General features: G+C 44.4%; 1 protein-coding gene across 5 annotated transcripts in view; it reads right to left on the reverse strand.

The window, feature by feature from the left end:
- The window catches only part of RNGTT (RNA guanylyltransferase and 5'-phosphatase), a 431,251-nt gene that overhangs the window by 372,074 nt on the left and 39,936 nt on the right, over positions 1-19,241 (reverse strand). For all 5 annotated transcript variants that reach the window (XM_075923868.1, XM_075923870.1, XM_075923869.1 and 2 more), the window contains one exon: positions 11,930-12,185. In XM_075923868.1, coding sequence (XP_075779983.1) covers positions 11,930-12,185 — 256 coding nt within the window. The remainder of the gene's footprint in view (positions 1-11,929; positions 12,186-19,241) is intronic.

The raw sequence follows: 19,241 nt of genomic DNA on the forward strand, positions 1-19,241 counted from the left end.
AGTGTAATGCAGTTTTTCAACTTTTTTTTAAGTACCCCTTTTTAAAAAAAAAATGTTAGAAGTACCTACAGTTTTAAGACATGCCCCCTTTTTTTTTTTTTTTTAACCGTTGCAACACTTTTGTTTAAACAACTTAATCGTAGCTAGGCAGGCGATGAAATTTTTGGATGAAAAAAGTACAAAAATAATAAAGCACTGTAAAATTCAGTTTCTTCCAAATGTCAGTTGTGTTGATGTATTCTCCAGACTTCTCTCAGGTACCCCCAAGGGTACTCATACCACTGGCTGAGAAACAACTGGTGTAATGGATAGGAGCGCTGGCCAGCAGGGCCGGCTTTAAGAAGTATGGGACCCCACGGCAATTTTGGTTGAACAAAAAAAAAAAAAAAATCCCCATTAGCCACACCTCCTGACCCCCATTAACCACACCCCGAGCTCCATTAGCCAGGGCTCTGCAGGTAACACGCTCGGGGCAAGATGGACATATGACCAGAAGTAAAAGGTGTCATATCAACCCTCTCAAAGGACTTTTCCCACCATCCTCCTACCAACAGGGATTAGTTTGGCCCCCACCAAACCCCCCTCAGGCAACTATCCTGCAGTTGAATTACCCCAATGTGTGTAACATTAACTCGGGGGCAGAGAGGCTGGGGGAAGTGTTTTCTCTAAGGCTATGTCTACAGTCACAGCCATTCTTGCGCAAGAACCCACAGAGCAGCCACGCTGCCCGCCTGCTCTTGCACAAGGAAATTTACAGTATAGCATGGTAAGAGAGGGTGTCTCGCACAAGAGCTACGCTCTTTTCTAATAGGTGTAAGCTCTCTTGCGCAAGAGGGCAGTGCGGATGCTCGGTAGGGATTTTTTGTGCAAGAAACCCCTATGGCTAAAATGGCCATTGGAGCTTTCTTGCTCAAGAGAGTGTCCACACTGCCATGGATGCTCTTGCGCAAAAGCAGGGCTCGCACATGGCAGCGTGGATGTGTTCTTGCGCAAGACTTCTTGCACAAGAACCCTTGCACAAGATGGTCTTGCACAAGAAGCCGCCAGGGTAGACACAGCCTAAGAGTTTCCTCCCAGGAGCAGAATGGATTTTGTGTTGAACTCAGTACAGGTGCACATGTGGCTTGTTTGGATGTGCCCTCATGGCACCCAAATTATTAATAAATATTTTATAAACCTTTACCTTCTCTCTCCTCCCCTTGCTCCATCAGCTCCCCTAGTGCCTGCTGCCCCCAACTGCTCACCCTCCTCTGCTGTCCTGACTCCTGCCCTTCTCACTGCCCTCAGCCTTCCTGCGACCTGCCCCCCTCCACCAGCCTCTCTCTCCTCCCTGTGCCCACTCCTCCAGTAGCCCCACTCTCCCACTCTGATCATGTTAGCTACCCCATCTCATCCCCTCTTCCAACACCTCCCACTACACACCTGCCCTGCCTCTCTCCTCTGGTGCTGGTCCCTCCCCTGCAGGTGCCTACCCTTCTGCTTCTCCCCAGAATCTCCTGGCACCTGCACCTTCCCTTAGCCCTGCACCCTCCTGGTGCCTCCCCCTTCCCTTACTGCCCCTGCCCCCTTTTCCCCCCGATGCCCACCCCCTCACCACTCTCTGCCCCGTTCCGCTCCTGCCCCTCTGTGCCCTCACACATGACTTGCTCCATCCCCACCCTTCTCATGGCCACCCCTTCTTTCAAGCCTTCTCCCAGCACCTTCCCCTCCTCCCTCTAGCCCCAATGCCCTTCCCCTCTCCTCTCCAAACATCACCCTGTCCTCCCCCTCCCACTGACACTTCCCCTCCTACCCTTTTCCTCATTGTCTGCACTTGGCCCCCTGGCATTTGTCTCTCCTCCACCATGTCTCTTGGTACCATTCCCTTTCTTCCCCCTCCAAACAAGCCCCTTCCCTCTCCTCTCCTCCCCCTCCTCACAAGCCCCTTGCCCTCTGCACAAGCCCCTTCCCCTTAGTTTTCCCCCTCCCCTACCTTCTGCCTTCCACTTTGCAGGGCCGGAGTCTTTGCTCGGGCCCTGGACTCTGAACCCGGAGCCAGGCCACACAACACAACATGCCTCCGAGGACTTTTAAAGTCCTGGGTCGTGAAATCACGTCACGCCTCGGCGTCCACCCCGCTCACCTGCAAATGTCACGCATGGTAGCAGCAGCGCGTGCCAGCAAAGGGGAGCCGCACTGAGAGCCGCGCACAGCAGGGACGGTTGGGGGGGAATGCTCTGGGGGCGGGGTGGGAGGAAGCGCGAGGGCCAGCAGGAGGGGTCCAGAACCCTCTCCAGGCAAAGCTGGGGGAGAGACCCAGCTCCATATATTGCTGGAGCAGGGCCCCAGCTCTGAATATTAACTCGCCACCCATAGCGCCCGGCACACTTCCGGGTTTGGGGCGCGGGGCCCCTTTAGGCACGGGGCCCCATTCGGGGGAATCGAGCAAATTGGCCTAAGGCCGGCCCTGCTGGCAAGCACCTGGTGACTATGGAGTTACTCAGGTAGCTAGCAAGAGGGCTGACAGGAAGCCAGGAGAACCAATAGGAATAAAGTACTGAAATCTGAATTGGATATGGATACCTTGCCTGCTTTCTTTGTGTGGGAGAGTTAAACCAGGAGTTGAGAGAGACAGAATGATTTAAACCTAGGCAAGACTATCATGCCTCCAAGGAATTCATAGCATGGAAATGGACTGAACCAAGAAAAGATTAGGAGTAAGAAACGGGAAAAAGTGAATCTAGTCACTATCAGGGTATTTTCTTTATTTTGTGATTTGTTTTGAACTTCTCTGTGTGAATCTATGCCTCTCCTCCCCATTCACAATCTAAGCTTTGTTCCTAGAGATTTTCCCTGTTTTAATTTGTTTTCCTCAGTTGCACTGTAACATCTAGCAAACAAGTATGCTTTATCAAGTATATCTTATGTTTTATTATAAAAATCATTTTTTAAGCTGATGGATGATTTGGTTTGTGTGTCCTGGAAGGTACACAGGGTCTGGTGGTCTGTGTGTGTCTACATGCCTCAGACTTAGAGGTCAGCTACCAGAAAATGAAGCTTGTTTTTCTCTTTTATTTGTTCAAGTTCTTTTGGGGCAAAAGAGCTTGGGTATCCTGGGGGTGAATTCAGGTGCTCATCCCAGTTTTTAGAGATAAAAATCACTTGATGGTGGCTACCCCCAAAAATCTGTGCATTTGTGATTCTGGGGGAAGTTTTTGTAACCAGTGTCTGTAGTGGCAAGATATATTTAAAGTCTTTGCAGGCCCCCACCTTCTGCACTCAAAGTGCCAGAGTGGGGAACAGTCCTGACCTATGGTATGCCTGCATCTTGAATACTGTATGCGGATGTGGTCACCTCATCTCAAAAACAATGTATTGGTATTGGAAAGGGTTCAGAAAATGGTAACACAAATCACTAGGGATATGGAACAGCTGCTGTATAAGGAGAGATTAATAAAAAGGGGACTTTTCATCTTGGAAAAGAGAGAACTAAGGGGGGATATGGTAGAGGCCTACAAAATCATAAGAAATTTTGTAGAAAAAGTAAATAAGGAAAAGTCATTTACTCCTTCCCATACAAGAACTGGGGGGTGGGTCGCCAAACAATATTAACAAGCAGCTGGTTTTAAAACAAAAAGGATTTCCTCACACAATGTAGTCAGCATGTGCAACTTCTAGCAGTTGTGAATGCCAAGACTTTAAGAGGGTTCCCAAAAAAAAAAACTGGACAAATTCATCAATGGCAATTAACTAGGATGGGAATGGATGGTGTTTACCCTTGGCCTCTTGCTTGTCAAGCCTGAGAATGGACAACAGGGGATGAATCACTTGAGATTAGGGGTGTAAATGGTTAATCAGTTATCCTCACCCTTAACAAGTGAGTCTTCCCACTTCCAATTAACCAGTAGGAGCTGGCACAGTTCCTTGTCTACCCCCAAGCAGGGGACTGCTTCAGCGCTGGGGGGCCCAACACAGGCAGGGGCTATGCTAGCCAGCTGACCAGAACAGCCCATCTATAGCAGTTCTGGCCCCTCCCAACCCTCCCACCACAGGTTACACACCAGCTCCCCTCTCCCAGAGGGGTTCACTGCAATCTTTATATATAAGCTTTATATTGCAGAGCCCATAGTACATGTAACTGTAAGGATTTTTAGCAGCTACATGGTTACATTTTTAACAACTTTTTACATCCTTACTTGAGATTACCTGTTTTGTTCATTCCCTCTGGGGGCACTGCCATTGGCCATTGCTGGGAGACAGGATGCTTTTGGTCTGATCTATTATGTTATGTTAAGCTCTTAATTCCCTAATAATTTTACACATGAATACACACAGTGATGTCTCTTTCTAAAAACCAAGCTCAAAACCCATATGAAAGGTTACTCCACACCAAATATGTTTTATATTCCTGAGCTGCATAGTCCTGATTTAAGAGACTGCCCAAAGAGCAGAGGGGCAAGCAAAGCACATTAGCATGAGTTCACATCCCTTTTAATATTCCACAACTTACTTCCAAGGTACAAGACTTGTTTTGCAGCCCCCTCATAAACTTTTATTAAGGTGGGGGGGAGGGGGAGTAGGTTGACTGCATCCCCAAATAATAAGCCAGATTCTTTGACTTTCCATGGCTTGCACAACTCAGATAGCTATAGGTATGTTGTTCTAGGCCTTCAGAAAGGTCAATATGTTTTTCTTCCCCCTTCACAAAACCTGGAAATTAAATTGATTATTTAAACAGGAAAGCCATGTATGAGCCCTATATATGGAAAAGGTTATCATCAAAAGCAATCTTAAATTACTCAGTAAGTAAAAATTTCCCTTTTCTTTTTTTCTCATAATAAATGAGCTATGAATTTCAGCTGAAAATACGAAAGACTGAATTAAAAGAAGCCTAGCACAGTTAAACACTATGCTTTTTTGTTTGACTTTACACTCTGGCTTTACAATAGTATGCCCCTTGCAAATTCCATACCTCACGCTGCAAAGTTAGGAAAACTGGGAACCAAAGGAAGGAGAAAGAAAAATCAGAGTTTAGACATTTTTATTTGAGAACATTTTTAAAGAGAAAGTATAAACAGAGCTGTGCTACTTCATTTTATATTCACTGCTGTGTGCAGGTGACATGATCCCTGTTTACAATAATTTTTAACTCTTTTATAATTAACATTACCAACACCCTATTGCAAATTAATTCATTCTCACACTGAATACTCACTCTTAATACAAATCTATTACAATTGTATGTGGACACTAACAAAATTTAATAGTGAAAAGGCATCAGAAGAGCTATCCTTCCCATCTTTGCATCTTCAGCCCCATTAAGTGTGAAATTTTTTGTGCATATACTCCTCTTTATTATGCCAGTCATTGTGATGTTACCACAGAATGGTTTTTAAAAAGCAATTTTGCAGTTAAACAATAGCAGAAACTCTTCAATGGTAGTTAATTATGCAAAGATTACCCTTGAAATGCTGCCTGCCTGCATCACTGAGGTTTTAGCATGAAAACAGCTCACTGAAACAGCAGAGCAGTCAGTCTCTTTTACTTTTTATTCAAATATTTTCACCATAAAAACCAATTCCAATCGCTTCATCCGCTTACAGGAAATTTTATTTTGGTCTCTTATCCGTCATTTGTCCCTCACAGCAAATCTATTTTGCCTAATCTCTTTGGTGATAATTCAAGGTTATTCAGAACATAGTATATGGTAAAGAACATGAGCCTTATATGAAAACAAGTACTGTACTAGTTTCTTAAGTCTGCTCCTACACTGTGGCACATTTTTTCTTAATGCATTTCTGCTCACTTTCATCCTAGAACATGGTTTTGAAAACAGTTCTTAAGGAAGGAACACAAAGTTAATACAAAAATGTACAATTCAAAATTATAATGACACCGAAAAGTCGAAAAATTGCTGGAAGTGAACCTCAGTATTTTATTTTATATATGAACCAATAAGCAATCTCAATTTGAATAGTACTTTGACTTGGGTGTCTGCATTCATCATTCAAACAGCATAATAGAACTTTATATTATAAAACAATGTAGAAAATTTTAAAAAAAAAAATCTTTATTTTCCCAACACTTGCATTACAGATACCCAACAGAAGTATGAAAGCTTCTGCAGTTCCTACTTAGATGCCAGCATTTTCCAGAGCTTTACATCAATCAGTTCAAGACAAACTTTAACAACTGATGGATGCTCCAATCACCAAGCATAAATTATCATCTACTCACATCCATTACTAGTGGGAGGGATAGTTTCTATAGTACATGGAAACCAGTTGGCCCTTTAAACAGTTTCCTCATAAGCATCTTTGTATGGTCATGAAATTTTTAGATTCTTTATATTTCAAATCAATCTCTAAAAAACAGATTCTTATTGGTGGTTGAGATCTTCATTACATATTTCTCCAAATCACTGAGGCTGGAAGATTCTTGAATGGCTTATGGATCTTGATAGAATACTTGATTTTTCCCTTTATAATGTACTTGAATCACGATATTCAAAAGCATTCATTACTGACAAGTGTCTACCACTGCTTGTAGCAATTTGGGACAGTGAACATTCACAAAATCTTCAAATATTTTTGAAGTCAGATTATCAAGACATAGTTTTAGCAGCACTCCAGAGTTTCTAATATTTGCCATATAACTTTGCCTGCTTCTTCATTTGTTAAAATCTCAAAAAGTGAGACATCAGAAAGAAAGCTGGTGAGGATTTTTTTTAAAAAACTGAAACTGTCCACAACAAAATTAGTTTGATGACTTTCCTGTTTCAATTTGCTTAAGTTTTTAAAATTGTTGAAATGTCCCTATGTCATCATTTTTTTTAAAAAAATCTATTTTTCATTTTGAACAGCTTTTTAGAAATTAAAATTAATTTATAGTAAAAATAAGAATAGTGAAAAAAAATCACAACTAAAGTTTCAGTTGATCTGCCCCCCCAAAAAAATCTCAGATTTTCGGTTAATTAAAATTGACATTTTGGTTTTTCAACCCAATTTCAAATTGAAACATTTTTCAAAGTAACAAAAATTCTCATGAGATAAGATTTCCTCCCCAGCTCTTCTTAGAAGTTTCCACTCCTAACCACTGTTTCTAACAAAATGTGAACATTGTGTATTCTATATTTTCAGGAATTGTTCCAAATAGGAAAAAACGTATCTGGCAAATCTTAATCTTGTTTCCTCGATCTTCTTGGCTATCCACTGAAGGTTCCAATGCTAAAATAGTTGACTTTATTTTTGATATTGTAAATACCTAGAGTGGAAGTAACTTGACATGAGTCTGATCGTGACTTTTCAAGCCAAAAGCCTCTGGGGAAACAAACATGCAGAAGCTGAATGAGGGACTGGAATAAATCCATTAAAAAAAACTGTCAGACTGCTTTTCTTGAGATCAGCATCATCCATACAAGGGCCCCAAACTTTCTTCAAGTCTAAGTAACTACTTGTAACCAGAGTAAGTATATGCAAAAAAAATGTATGCAAATATCTTCTGTTCATACTTAGCCTTTCACCTTATTTTCTGCAGCCAACAGACTCTTGATGAAACAGTACTGTTGTGCACAATGACAAGTTTGTGTATCCCTACTCTGTTCCAAGACAAAAAGAAAATGGAAAGAAAAGCAAGCTCCAGAGTAACAGGAAAGCAGGAGAGATAATCACTACCAAACCCTCACACATAACCCACTGAAGAAGATATAATAAAAACGTACTGAAACTGAGTTATTGGAATTGAGAGCTAATTTTTTTATATTTTATCAGACCAATATACTAGAAAAACTTTAATTCTTGCTAACTAATTTAAACTGAGAAAGAGGTTTTAGCTATTTCCAGTACCTCACACATTTCATTGGCACACTGACATCATACACTTAAATCCTGGAACAGTGGTTCTCAACCAACAGCCCACTTCCAGCTCATCAGCATTCAACTGTGACATCCTCTGAGCCAAACAGAGTATATATACAGGCAGTCCCCGGGTTACGTACAAGATAGGGACTGTAGGTTTGTTCTTAAGTTGAATCTGTATGCAAGTCGGAACTGGCGTCCAGATTCAGCCGCTACTGAAACTGATCAGTTTCAACAGCGGCTGAATCTGGATGCCAGTTCAGACTTACATACAGATTCAACTTAAGAACCCCAGGCATCCCCAAGTCAGCTGCTGCTGAAACTGATCAGCGGCTGATTCCAGGAAGCCCGGGGCAGGGGCTTCCTGTAGTCAGCCACTGGTCAGTTTCAGCAGCAGCTGACTTGGGGATGCCTGGGGCAGAGCAGCTGGGGTGCTGCTGGGTTGGTCCAGTAGTGCCGCCGCTCCTCGGCGCTACTGGACCAACCCAGCAGCACCCAAGCTGCTCTGCCCCAGGCGTCCTGATTCAGCCGCTGCTGAAACTGACCAGCAGTGGCTGAATCAGGACGCCTGGGGCAATTGGTCCAGTAGCGCCCAGAGCGGTGCTACAGGACCAACCAGCAGCGCCCCAGCTGCTGTACCACAGGCGTCTGGAGCAAAGCCGCGGAGCACGGGGGCAGCGGGACAGCCCAGATGCGCCGTGGCTGTCCTGCTGCCCTCGGACTCCGCGGCTTTGCTCTGCTTTGCTCCCCGTCCCCCTGGTCTGCAGACCAGAAGGACGGGGAGCAAAGCGGCGGAACACGCGGGCAGCAGACAGCCCAGACGTGCATCTGGGCTGTCTGCTGCCCGCATGTTCCGCCGCTTTGCTCCCCGTCCTTCTGGTCTGCAGACCAGGGGGACGGGGAGCAAAGCAGAGCAAAGCGGCGGAGCACGCGGGCAGCGGACAGCCCAGACGCGTCTGGGCTGTCCGCTGCCCGCGTGCTCCGCCGCTTTGCTTCCCCACTCTGGTCTGCTGGAGACCAGGGAGAGGGCCCCGGAGACCAGGGAGCGGATCCATACATATATAACAGAGAGCTGAATATGCAGCCTGCAACAGTACATTGTTTTTCCAGGACAGTGGTTTGCAACCAATTAATTCCAATCATTTACCTTGAAAGAACTACATGTTCTCTGACATATATGATGCCAAAGAAAATTCATAGGATGTCCCCTATGTAAAATACAACAGATCATATTCCTTGGCAAATAATAAGGATATGGGTGGCCACTGAAAAAGCAATTTTCTTTTCTAGAACTGCTCATGAAGCAGAGCATGCTTCAGCTAGCAATGTGAAGAACTAATCGACTATCCGATAAGCAAATACTTATCGGACAGTCAAGAAGCTTGTTGACTAGTTCCTCCTGACCTCCCTTTGCTGCCTTTGCTGTCAGAAAGAGGCAGTAAGGGGGGAGGGAAAGGAGGAGATACTTCAAAGCAGAAGCACTGCGTGGAGCAGACCCTGGGTTTCATACGGTGCTCCCGCTTTGAAACAGTGCCGCAGGAGCCCAGCGTCAGGCTTCTCCTGACATTTCAATGCAGCAGTGCCATGTGGAACCCAGAGTCAGCTGGGGACTCCCCCGCTGACCCCAAGCTCCATGTGGTGCTGCCTTTTCGAAACACCGAGGGGAGCCCAGCGTCAGACTCCGTGCAGTGCTGTCGCTTTGAAACACTGTGGGAGCCCAGGGTCAAGCTCCTAGCAGCATTTCAAAGTGGCAGAGCTGTATGGAGCCCAGGATGAGCTGGGGATTCTCCAGCTGATCCCAGGCTCTACTTGGCGCTGCCGCTTTGAAATGCCACTAGGAGCCTGATATCAGGCTCCTGTGACAGTGTTTCAAAGCGGCAGTGCCACACAGAGCCCGGGGTCAGCTGGGAGTTCCCAGCTGATCCCAGGCTCCAGACAGCACTACCACTTTGAAACGCTGTGGGGAGCCTAACTCTGGGCTCCTGCTGCGTTTCAAACCAGCAGCACCACACAGAGCATAGAGTCAGCGGGGGAGCCCTCACCTGACCCCAGACGCCATGTGGTGCTTTAACCTTTCAAGTGCAGCAACAGCTCCAGGGCTGTTTCTACACTTCAAAGGCGGAAATGACCTATCAACCAGTCGAATAATCGATGCAAAATGCATTGACTATTCAATTAATCAATTACCCACAATTTAACATCCTTTGCTTCAGCTAAACTTCAGCTAAACTTTGCTTCAGCTAAACTTTTATTCTGCCCAACATATATTCGTTGATGCAGGCAGGTGTCTGCTATAAAATTTTAAAAAATGGCCAGCCAACCGATCATACCCACACGGTTTTAATTTTTAGGTATAGCATGCAGTATGTCCCACCCATTCTCTATCTGTACCCGAGAGTATTAGGATCAGCTGCAGCACGCCCATGTAGTTTGAGAATTCACTTATGAGGCTTCTATTTCTGTGTCAAATGCTCATCAATTTGATGTACCAAACTCAGGCTGTAAAAATGGTTTGGGAGTATAATTTTTGCATTATCTACAAAATACCCAGCAATGTCTCTTGCTGAAATCAGATTTCAAATGTGTCATTGATGAACATAAGAATGGCTGTACTGGGTCAGACCAAAGGTCCATCTAGCCCAGTAGCCTGTCTACATCTTTTTTTGATTACCTGAAGGGAGAATAGAAAACCTTGCCACTGAAGCCTGAAGAGACAAAATTCTCCTGTACATCTTTAAAGGAAGACTAGACATAAGGGACTATTTCTCTTAAAACACTTTGAACGTTTATTAATTTTAGTGTTTTAACTATTCTGCTATGCCAGTTAATAGACTACGCTTAAGTTTTTGCGTTTACTGCTTTGGATCAGATTCTATATTCTTTTCAAGCTAGCTCCTTACCCAGCCTAACCGTTCACCCCAATCAACAGCTATGCTTCCATTAGTAATATGAAGAGTAATAATGCACTTGTGGCACATTTCATGTGAGAATTTAATTATAAATACCCAAACCTCTCAGCACCTCAGTTAGATAATAATACTTCACTATGTAGATAAAATTGTACATAACTATGCAGTCAACGATTTTTTCAACTCAGCTATATCAACATGTCTTACAAAAAGCTAAAGCTTAGTAAGAATAAGGCACAACAAAACCATATTTTTCCTACTCTAACTAGGATTATTATTTTCTACATTATGTTATGTATAGGGTTGTAGGTATGTGGTTTTGAACCGGACAGTCCAGTATTTGAGCTTTCTGTTCAGGAAACAAATTGAGAAAATATAAATAAGAAAATATAAATGGCCGGTATTTTCTAAATAAGATGTAATGTAGATTGTCATGCAATGTCAAGTGTGTCCGGTATTTCTGTTGAAAACATCTGGCAACCCTAGTTATTTACAGCTATGATAAATAGTATATTATATAGTTATGTATGCCTATTTCAGATCTGTGAGATGGTCACAGTAATTGATCAATCTTGTATAACTATTTTCTATAACTGCTTTAGTCTACTTAGACAATTTCTCACAGCTTTTAATTTTAATTTGCTTTTTTTGATTTTGGGGTTTTTTTCCTTTTCTGTTGACAGTACTGCTTGCCAGAATAATCCTCAGAAGCTCTACCTGGAATGTATGTGAAAATTAAACTCTAATTAAAAAAAAAAAGTTTGAATTTCAACTGCTTGGTTGGGTTGAAAGGATCAATGAAAGTTATATGCATCTATCAGCAAGGTTTGGTTTACACCTCTGAAAATTTTACTCACAAATGAAAAGAATACATTAGTCTCTACCCATTCTCAACAAATCATTTGTTCCTATCAGGAACCCATCAAATAATCTTGTTACAATTTTATATGAACAAATCTCTGCTCAGGAATAGCAGACAGATTGAAAGTTAAGGTAAAAAACATTATACAAGAATTAAGAATCTTGCTTTCTACCAACTCATGTTATGCCTGGCTCTAAACAGTGCTATCAGTACCTCACTGACAACAGCTGGAATTTCTGTCATACATCATGTAACATTTAGTGATTAAGAATTCACCAAAGTCAGTTTATAAAGCAAAATGTTAACCTTTTGGACAACATTACCAGTTTTAGTTGTTCTTTTCTCCTTTTGCCAAAAGTTGAACTTGAAGACCCAGGTTCTGATTCTTGACCTCCTGTTTTAACATCTTCCTCATCCTCTTCCTCTTCATCATCTTCATCAAAGCACCATTCAGGCAGCTCAGGAGGTGGTGGTGCATCATCTACATCTCCATATCGACGGAAGAGCTCTTTCAAATAGTCACTTTTGTAGATACCTGGTGGTCTGGCTTGAGCAAAAGTAGCCACTGCTGCTTCAATACTGGCAAAAAGAAATTGAGAATGAATTATTTCTGGATGTTAACAAGATAGATCTAACAAATTAATAATGTTCTTTGTGACTGTCAGTTTCCCCTAAAAATTCAAAAAAAAAAATCACTCCATTATCAAGAATTCAGAAACCCTTGAGATGCTTACAGAAGAAAAGCTTACTAACCTTGAACAGTAACTGGAGTTCTTTAAGATGTGTGTCCCTCTGGGTGATCCATTTCAGGATGTGTGAGTGAACACTCACTTTTGATTCGATATTTTCAAACAGCAGCATCTGCTGGCCTGCATCTCCATCCAGATTTCCCTCTAAGCTGCCAGGAGCACAGCTTCGCAGGTGATTAAATCAGCCCCGCCCAATCAGCTCCCTGCATGAAGCCCTTAGCCTCTGACTGTGAAGCTGTGCTGTGTCACAGCTTAGAGGGAACACTATCTGCATTCTAGATATCTTTGTTTTCTGGTAGAGTAGTATTGAGAAGGGAAGGCGGGTGTGGACCCTCCATTGCTCCAGTCCCTTCTCAACTATGAAATCTTGTTAGAAAATTGGAAAGCAGAGTAGAAAAAGAATGGCAGTGAAGCATAATCTCTCCTACTGTTGCTTTCCTTGAGGAGATTCTTGAGTAGTACCTCAATTATGGAGAAGAGTTAGATTAATTACTGACCTTAGACTAGTATCACCAAAAGCCACGTCAACTCTGAAAGCAGCCATGAGTACAGAGAAAGTACTTAGAAAGTGTGCGCTCCAAAGGTCAAGTGCTGACCTGCAGACATCTGAGATAGGTATGCTTTCCAGAAGCACCAGAGGCAGATTGAACCCTGTTGTAATGAGCCATCAAAAGGAAGGAGACAAACTCCTGAGGCTTAACAACAGATTATGGTGCATCCTGCAACCCATCTAAACAGCCTTCAGGTGGAGATCAGATGTCTTTTTCTTAGGTCTCATTTCTTCGCCGAAAGAGCAAAGGCCTGGGGTAAAAGGACAGTAGGTGAATCTCCTGATTTATGTGGAACTCTGAAGAAACACTGCAGTGGAAGTGCAGGCATGGACGTAGTGTGACCTTCTCATGATTATACTCTGTATACAGTTGGTCAACCCTCAGGATGCTCCTAGCTCCCCTACCTTCCTAGCTGAAATAATGGCTACGAAGAAGAAGGTCCTGAGGAACCAATGAAAGAGGGAATAAGCCCCCATAAAGTCAAATGGAGGCTTCTTCAATACATTATGACTAAATAAGTAGGTTCTTTCACAGGAGGAAAAAGGTTGATAGCCCTCTTAATAAACCTCATAGTGGTTGAATTCATAAAGACTGAAAATCTCTCAATAGGGCCATGAATCTTAATTGAGCTGAGCAATAATCAAATGGTCTTCAGATTTAGCAGGCAACTGAGAATGTGTCAGACAAGACTTGGGAGGAGATATACATTGACAGATGCACCAGATGAAAACATTTCCCTATCTGTAGGTAGGTTTTCCACTTTGAGAAGTACCTCCAGAGAGCGATCATCTTCTATAACAATGAACTATCTTGTAGCCATGCCTTCAGGGGAAACCTCAATAAGCTGGGGTGGGTTATGGTGAGGAAATGCGCAATCAGGCAGAGATGGAGAAGCAGTTGCTCAGACATGCAAACTCAGAAAGCCATGTCTCCCTCAGCTCCAGCAGTGCCACGAGAATGGCTAATTTACTCTGTTTCAATCTGTGCAAGACTAAGCAAATGGTATAGTGGAATAAACGTATACCAATACACAGGGCCAAGGATAACTAGGATAACCCATTGAGTTGCAGCAGTGCCCTGACCGCAAACAAAACTGTCTACAATTCATGCTGGATAGTGTCACTAAAATCTGTCTCTGGATAACCCCCAGTAGGACAAATCTATATTATTTTCAGGCTGAAATACCTGATAAGGGAGTCTGTCACTATGATCTGCAGTCCTCGATGACAAACCACAGAGAATGAGGCACCAGTTCCATAATTTTACTGACTCAGCATGTTAGGATTTAGCTCATACTCCCCCTTCCCAATTGATAATATACATATTTTTTCTGTTATCCATCAGATAGCCCCAATGTTGGAAAACAAGTGTTAGCAAATTTAAACTACTTTGGGGTCTATTGTCTCCTATGAGTCCAATTGATTTAAGCTGTGAAGTGCTGAAAATGCACACCCAGCCTACCAGGATGGTGTCTATGGCTATGATTCCTGTGGGAGGAGGCTACGAAAATGGAACACCCACATATGCCTTTTGTGGATCTTTCTGCTAATTTAGGTATAGATTTTGATTGAGGTATAGACTTCAACTTGGTCTGTTATTGTTGGAGGTATAAGCTCTTCTTGTCCAGACTCAAAAACCTCAGGACTGTAGTCTTCCTAAAGGAAGTCACACACATACCAGCATCCATGTGGCCCCAGAGTTGCAGGCAAGCCCTTGCTGTGATTTGTGAGTTCTGTTGTATTGCTGAAATGAATCTGGACACTGTGGAAAACCTGTTATAGAGGAGTATGTTCTGGAAGCGGTAGAGTGCAGAACAGTCCTACTAAATGCTACATGATGTGCAGGTGTGAGTACAGACTTTTCTGAACCAGGGATGTTAAATTTTGATTAATCAATTAATTGAGTAGTTAATGGAATTTCCATTGACTACTTGATTAGTCAATAAAGGGTGGGATGGGGCACTCACTATCACCACTGTGCCTCTGCCTTTTAAATGTAGTAAGAGCCATCCATGGCTCTTACTACATTTAAAAGGCAGAAGAGCAACGGGGACTCAAGCAGTCACCGCTTGCCTGGAGTTCCATTTCTCCCTTTGAAATGTAGCAAGAGCCCTCATGGGCCACTTGCTACATTTCAAAAGGAGAGGCACAGCAGTCAGACCGGCAGGAGCGGAGACTGCTTCAGTCCCTGCTCATGCCATTTCCCTACTGTGTCTCTACTTCCCCTTCCCTCCTCCCTCCGCAGAGATGGTGCTGGGGGGAAACCAGCTTTTAAGCCAGCTCCCTTCAGTACCAGCTCCTGCTCCCCCTCCCTTTCTTGCCTCTCTCCGAAAGAAGCAGCAAGAGGGTGGGGGGGTGACTAGTCGAGCAACTACCGGATAAGCATATGTTTATCGAGCAATCAACTCATCACTTACATCCCTATTCTGAACTGAGGCAGCAGCACAGGGAGTAGAAAAGAGACAGAACCTTCCTGGTTGCTCTCTGTACCTTGAGAAATGAGTGACCTTTCAGGATCTAATCATCCAGGTATGGATAGATAACTCCCACCATTTGGTGAAAATGGGGTACAATGGCCAAGAAAATTTTGGGAAAGACCCTTGAGAAAGTTGAGAGGACAAAGGATAGAATGCAATACCAGTAGCAGTCCCTGTCAATTACAAAACATAGGAAACATCTGTAGACGGGGTACATGGCTATAAAAAAAATAAGCATCCTGAAGGTCAAGGAAGACAAATTAATCACCCCGATATAGGGAAAGAATTATCACTGCTAGAATTACCATTCTGAATAGTCAAGAGTGGGTGAAGGTGTTTAAAGTTCCAAGGTCCAGCAACAGTGCCCACCTCGCCCCTTCCCACTCATCCACATTTTTTCTTGGGGACCAGGTAGTACCAGGAATGGAACCCTTTCCCAATGAAGACCAGTGGAACAGGCTTTACTGCCATTAATTGGGGTTACAAAAGATTCTGTCTCAAGAAACCCTCATGAGAATGGTCCTCCAAAAGAAATAATGTGGAAAACAGTGAGGGGGTGGCTGGACTTAGTGGACTAGCCTATAAAAGTCACATCCAGAATCCATCTATCCAAAGTGATAGAAGGCAGAAAATGGGCGACACAATCTCCATAAGGGCAGAGAGAGGATTGGTGCAGCGTAAGCTCCAGAGAGGGAGATAGTTCACAGCCTTTGACCATGTCACCATAGTCATTTTGAGGATGTCACTGACTAGGAAAGTCACTGTGGCAGATGGCTGTTTGTTAGTCAATCTGGGTTCCTTCCTGAAAGGTTCAGCCAGTCGTTATTTGCAATCTAATGTGTCTTCTTTGTCACAGGTATACAGATGCCCAGAGATCCTAGTGTTGTCTTGAGAGTCTTTAAAAGAATGAAAAGACCTGTCTGTGGCACTATTGAACAATTTGTGCTCCTCAAAGGAGAGATCCTTACCTGGAGGGCAGGCCAGGGGTCTGCAGCCAAGAAACTCCGTGCACAACTACTGCCACACAGAGATGTAATGTGCAGCTGCACTGGCAGCACTGAGCAAGGTCCTAAGAGAGTTTGGTGATGGCCTGGCTTTCTGTTATGAGTGTTTAAAATTCCCCCCTCTGGTCCTGTGGCATGTGTTTAGTTTAAAACAAAAATCAGAAAACTTAAATAATTTGTAAAATCATGCATTGCCATCAGAGCTTGAGAACTAGCTACTCTGAACTGCAAATCAGCTGGGAAACATCTGAGGCCCAGAAGATCCAGCTATGTCAGCTCCTTGTCAGCTGATGTTGAGCGGGACTCAGTGTTGCCCATTTTCATTCATTAATGGCTTTAACAATCAAAGAGATAAATAAAGAGAGAGAGAGAAAATAAACACTCCGAGCCTCTGAGTGGGGGACAGTATTTTTGTCAGCCCATTTACACATAAGAGGTATGTTAGCTACAAGTTTGCCACACCACATACGCTAGAGCCAAAAGGGCAGCATTAACAGACATCTCAGAATCTGATGAAGTATCAACACCCACGTCCTTCGGAGGACAAGAGGTATCAATGATGAAGTCAGTAGCAGGGGTCAAAGAGGGCCTAGTAACTGCTTTTGTACTGAATGTCAGGATTTTGTTATTTGGGGTGACAGTACTGAAGGACATGTGGACAACAGCTGGAAATTCCTCTTCAAGAGTTTAATGTGGGACAAGCACTGCAACGTAACGGGGAAGAAGACAGAGGGTAGGGTACTTAAGTCAGTACCAAAATGCGAACCATGCATTCTTCTTAGGTAACCACACAAGATGGTACCAACAATTATTTCAGCTTGGCTTTAGATGCACTGAATTTGATGCCAGTACTGGGCTGCTATAGGTTGTTTAACAGATGGACTTGGTACACAGCGTTGTTTTCTTACCCAGTGATGGGGTCTCAGTAAGAGGAAAATGAGCACCCACCAGTAGCCATGTCCTGAAATGAAGTTTCTTGAGACCAAAAAGTTGACTTTCACCTTTTTATACCATTTTGGAGAATGGAATCTCTTCTTTTTTGAGGATTTGTATGTTTCTAAAGCAGTGGTCTCCAACCTTTTTACACCCAAGATGACTTTTTAAAATGACAGACCAAGCCAAGATCTACTGCCTCGACCCTTCCTTGAAGCCCTGCCTTCTCTATTCTCCTCCTCTCCATCACTTGCTATTTCCAATCCTTATACTGCTGCTTTAAAAAAAAAATTATTCTGTAGGAAGAGGTTATTCCAACATTTGGCCTGTCTAGACTGGACCAAATGTCAGAAAAAAAAAAACCCCTTCTTTTGGAAGCCCCCTTATTCCTTGTGGAAAGAGGAATATAGGGCTAACCAAAGAGCCTGTTTGCTCTTCCACTAAAAAAGCGGAAGAACAAAAGCAACCCTGGATGGAGAAGAGTTTTTCTGGGATATCTCCAGAATCCTGAAAAACTCCTGCAGTCTAGCTGGACCCTTGCTGCGTTGAGACAGCATGTATAGGCTCAGCGGTGGGAATGAGGGATTTGGGTGTGGGAAGGGGTGAGAGGTGCAAGCTCTGGGAGGAAATCTGGATGCAAGAGGAGGTGGAGAAGGGGATGCTGGCTCAGGGAGGGGGCTCCAGGCCAGGCAGTGTTGGGATACTAAGCAAGCCACAGGCTTATGGATGTGAGGGTGCAGGAATTTGGGTTGGGCTTTGTGAGGGCTCAGGGCAGGGGGTTCCAGTGTTTGATAAGCTCAGATCTAGGGTCTGGAGAAGGGGAAATGCAGGAGTGGTTGTAGCCAGATGGGGGCTTGGCCCCAATTGGGGGTTTGTTGGCCAGGCTTCAGAAACACAAAAAGTTTCTGCATTGTCTTTATTTATGAGAATGGCAGGGAACCTGCCTTGAGTCAGGGGTCACTGACCCATAGAAAAGTCATTTGGGAGCAGGGGACACAGTACTGGGGAAGGGTGCTAGTGGGTTCTGGGGCAGGGAACAGGGTGCCAGTGGGGGCAGGGGAGAGGGGGCAGGGTGCCAGGACAGGTTTCTGCAGCAGGGAACAGGGTGCTGGAGGGGGGGGGGACAGGTTTCTGCAGAGGGGAGTAGGGGGACAGGTTTCTGCAGTAGGAGACAGGGTGCCAGAGGGAACTGGTTTCTGCAGGTGGGGCAGTGTTCTAGGGGACAAGTTTCTGCAGAGGGAGGGCAGGTTTCTGCAGTGGGGTGGGGTGACAAGGGAGAGAGAACAGGGGGCCAGGAGGGCAGGATACAGGTTTGGGACAGAGTAGAGGGAACAAGATTGGGGGCAGGGAGTTCCCTACACCAGTCACGGAGGGAAGCCTCCGACCCGCGCTCCCTCCGGACTGACCGCAGGGCAGACAGGCTGGAGCGAAGAGAAGCGGCTGCCCGGCCAGCTGGCCATGGCGCTCAGCCAGGGTGCACCAAGCTCCACGTGGGCAGGTGCAGAGGAGAAGCCGCCGATCAGCTGAAGCGCGGGGCAGCCTCTTTCAGCTGAAAGCCACAGTCAGCTGGCTGGGGTGTTTCAGCCCTCCTGACCTCCCAGCTCCCACCATTCCTTGCATCTACTCATCTGTGTTGTTGCTCGGTGAGTAGCTGCTCCTCAAATGAGGAAATGTAATGTAAATGTACTGCGCAGGTGTGCAGTTCAGAGAGGGCTCAAGAGCTACTCTTAGAGCCCCTCAGATCTACTGGTAGATCGTGATCTACTGGTTGGTGACCACGGTTCTAAAGAGTCCCCAGCATCTTTGCTTATCACTGTGACAATGATGGTTGCCTGGGCTCTCTGGGTAATCAAATCTAATACAAGAGGGAGTTATTCAGATTCACTGTTACTCTAGGCATGGGTTCCCAAACTGGGGGGGCA

This window comes from Pelodiscus sinensis, chromosome 3 (genome assembly GCF_049634645.1).
Source record: "Pelodiscus sinensis isolate JC-2024 chromosome 3, ASM4963464v1, whole genome shotgun sequence".
Classification (NCBI taxonomy): domain Eukaryota; kingdom Metazoa; phylum Chordata; order Testudines; family Trionychidae; genus Pelodiscus; species Pelodiscus sinensis.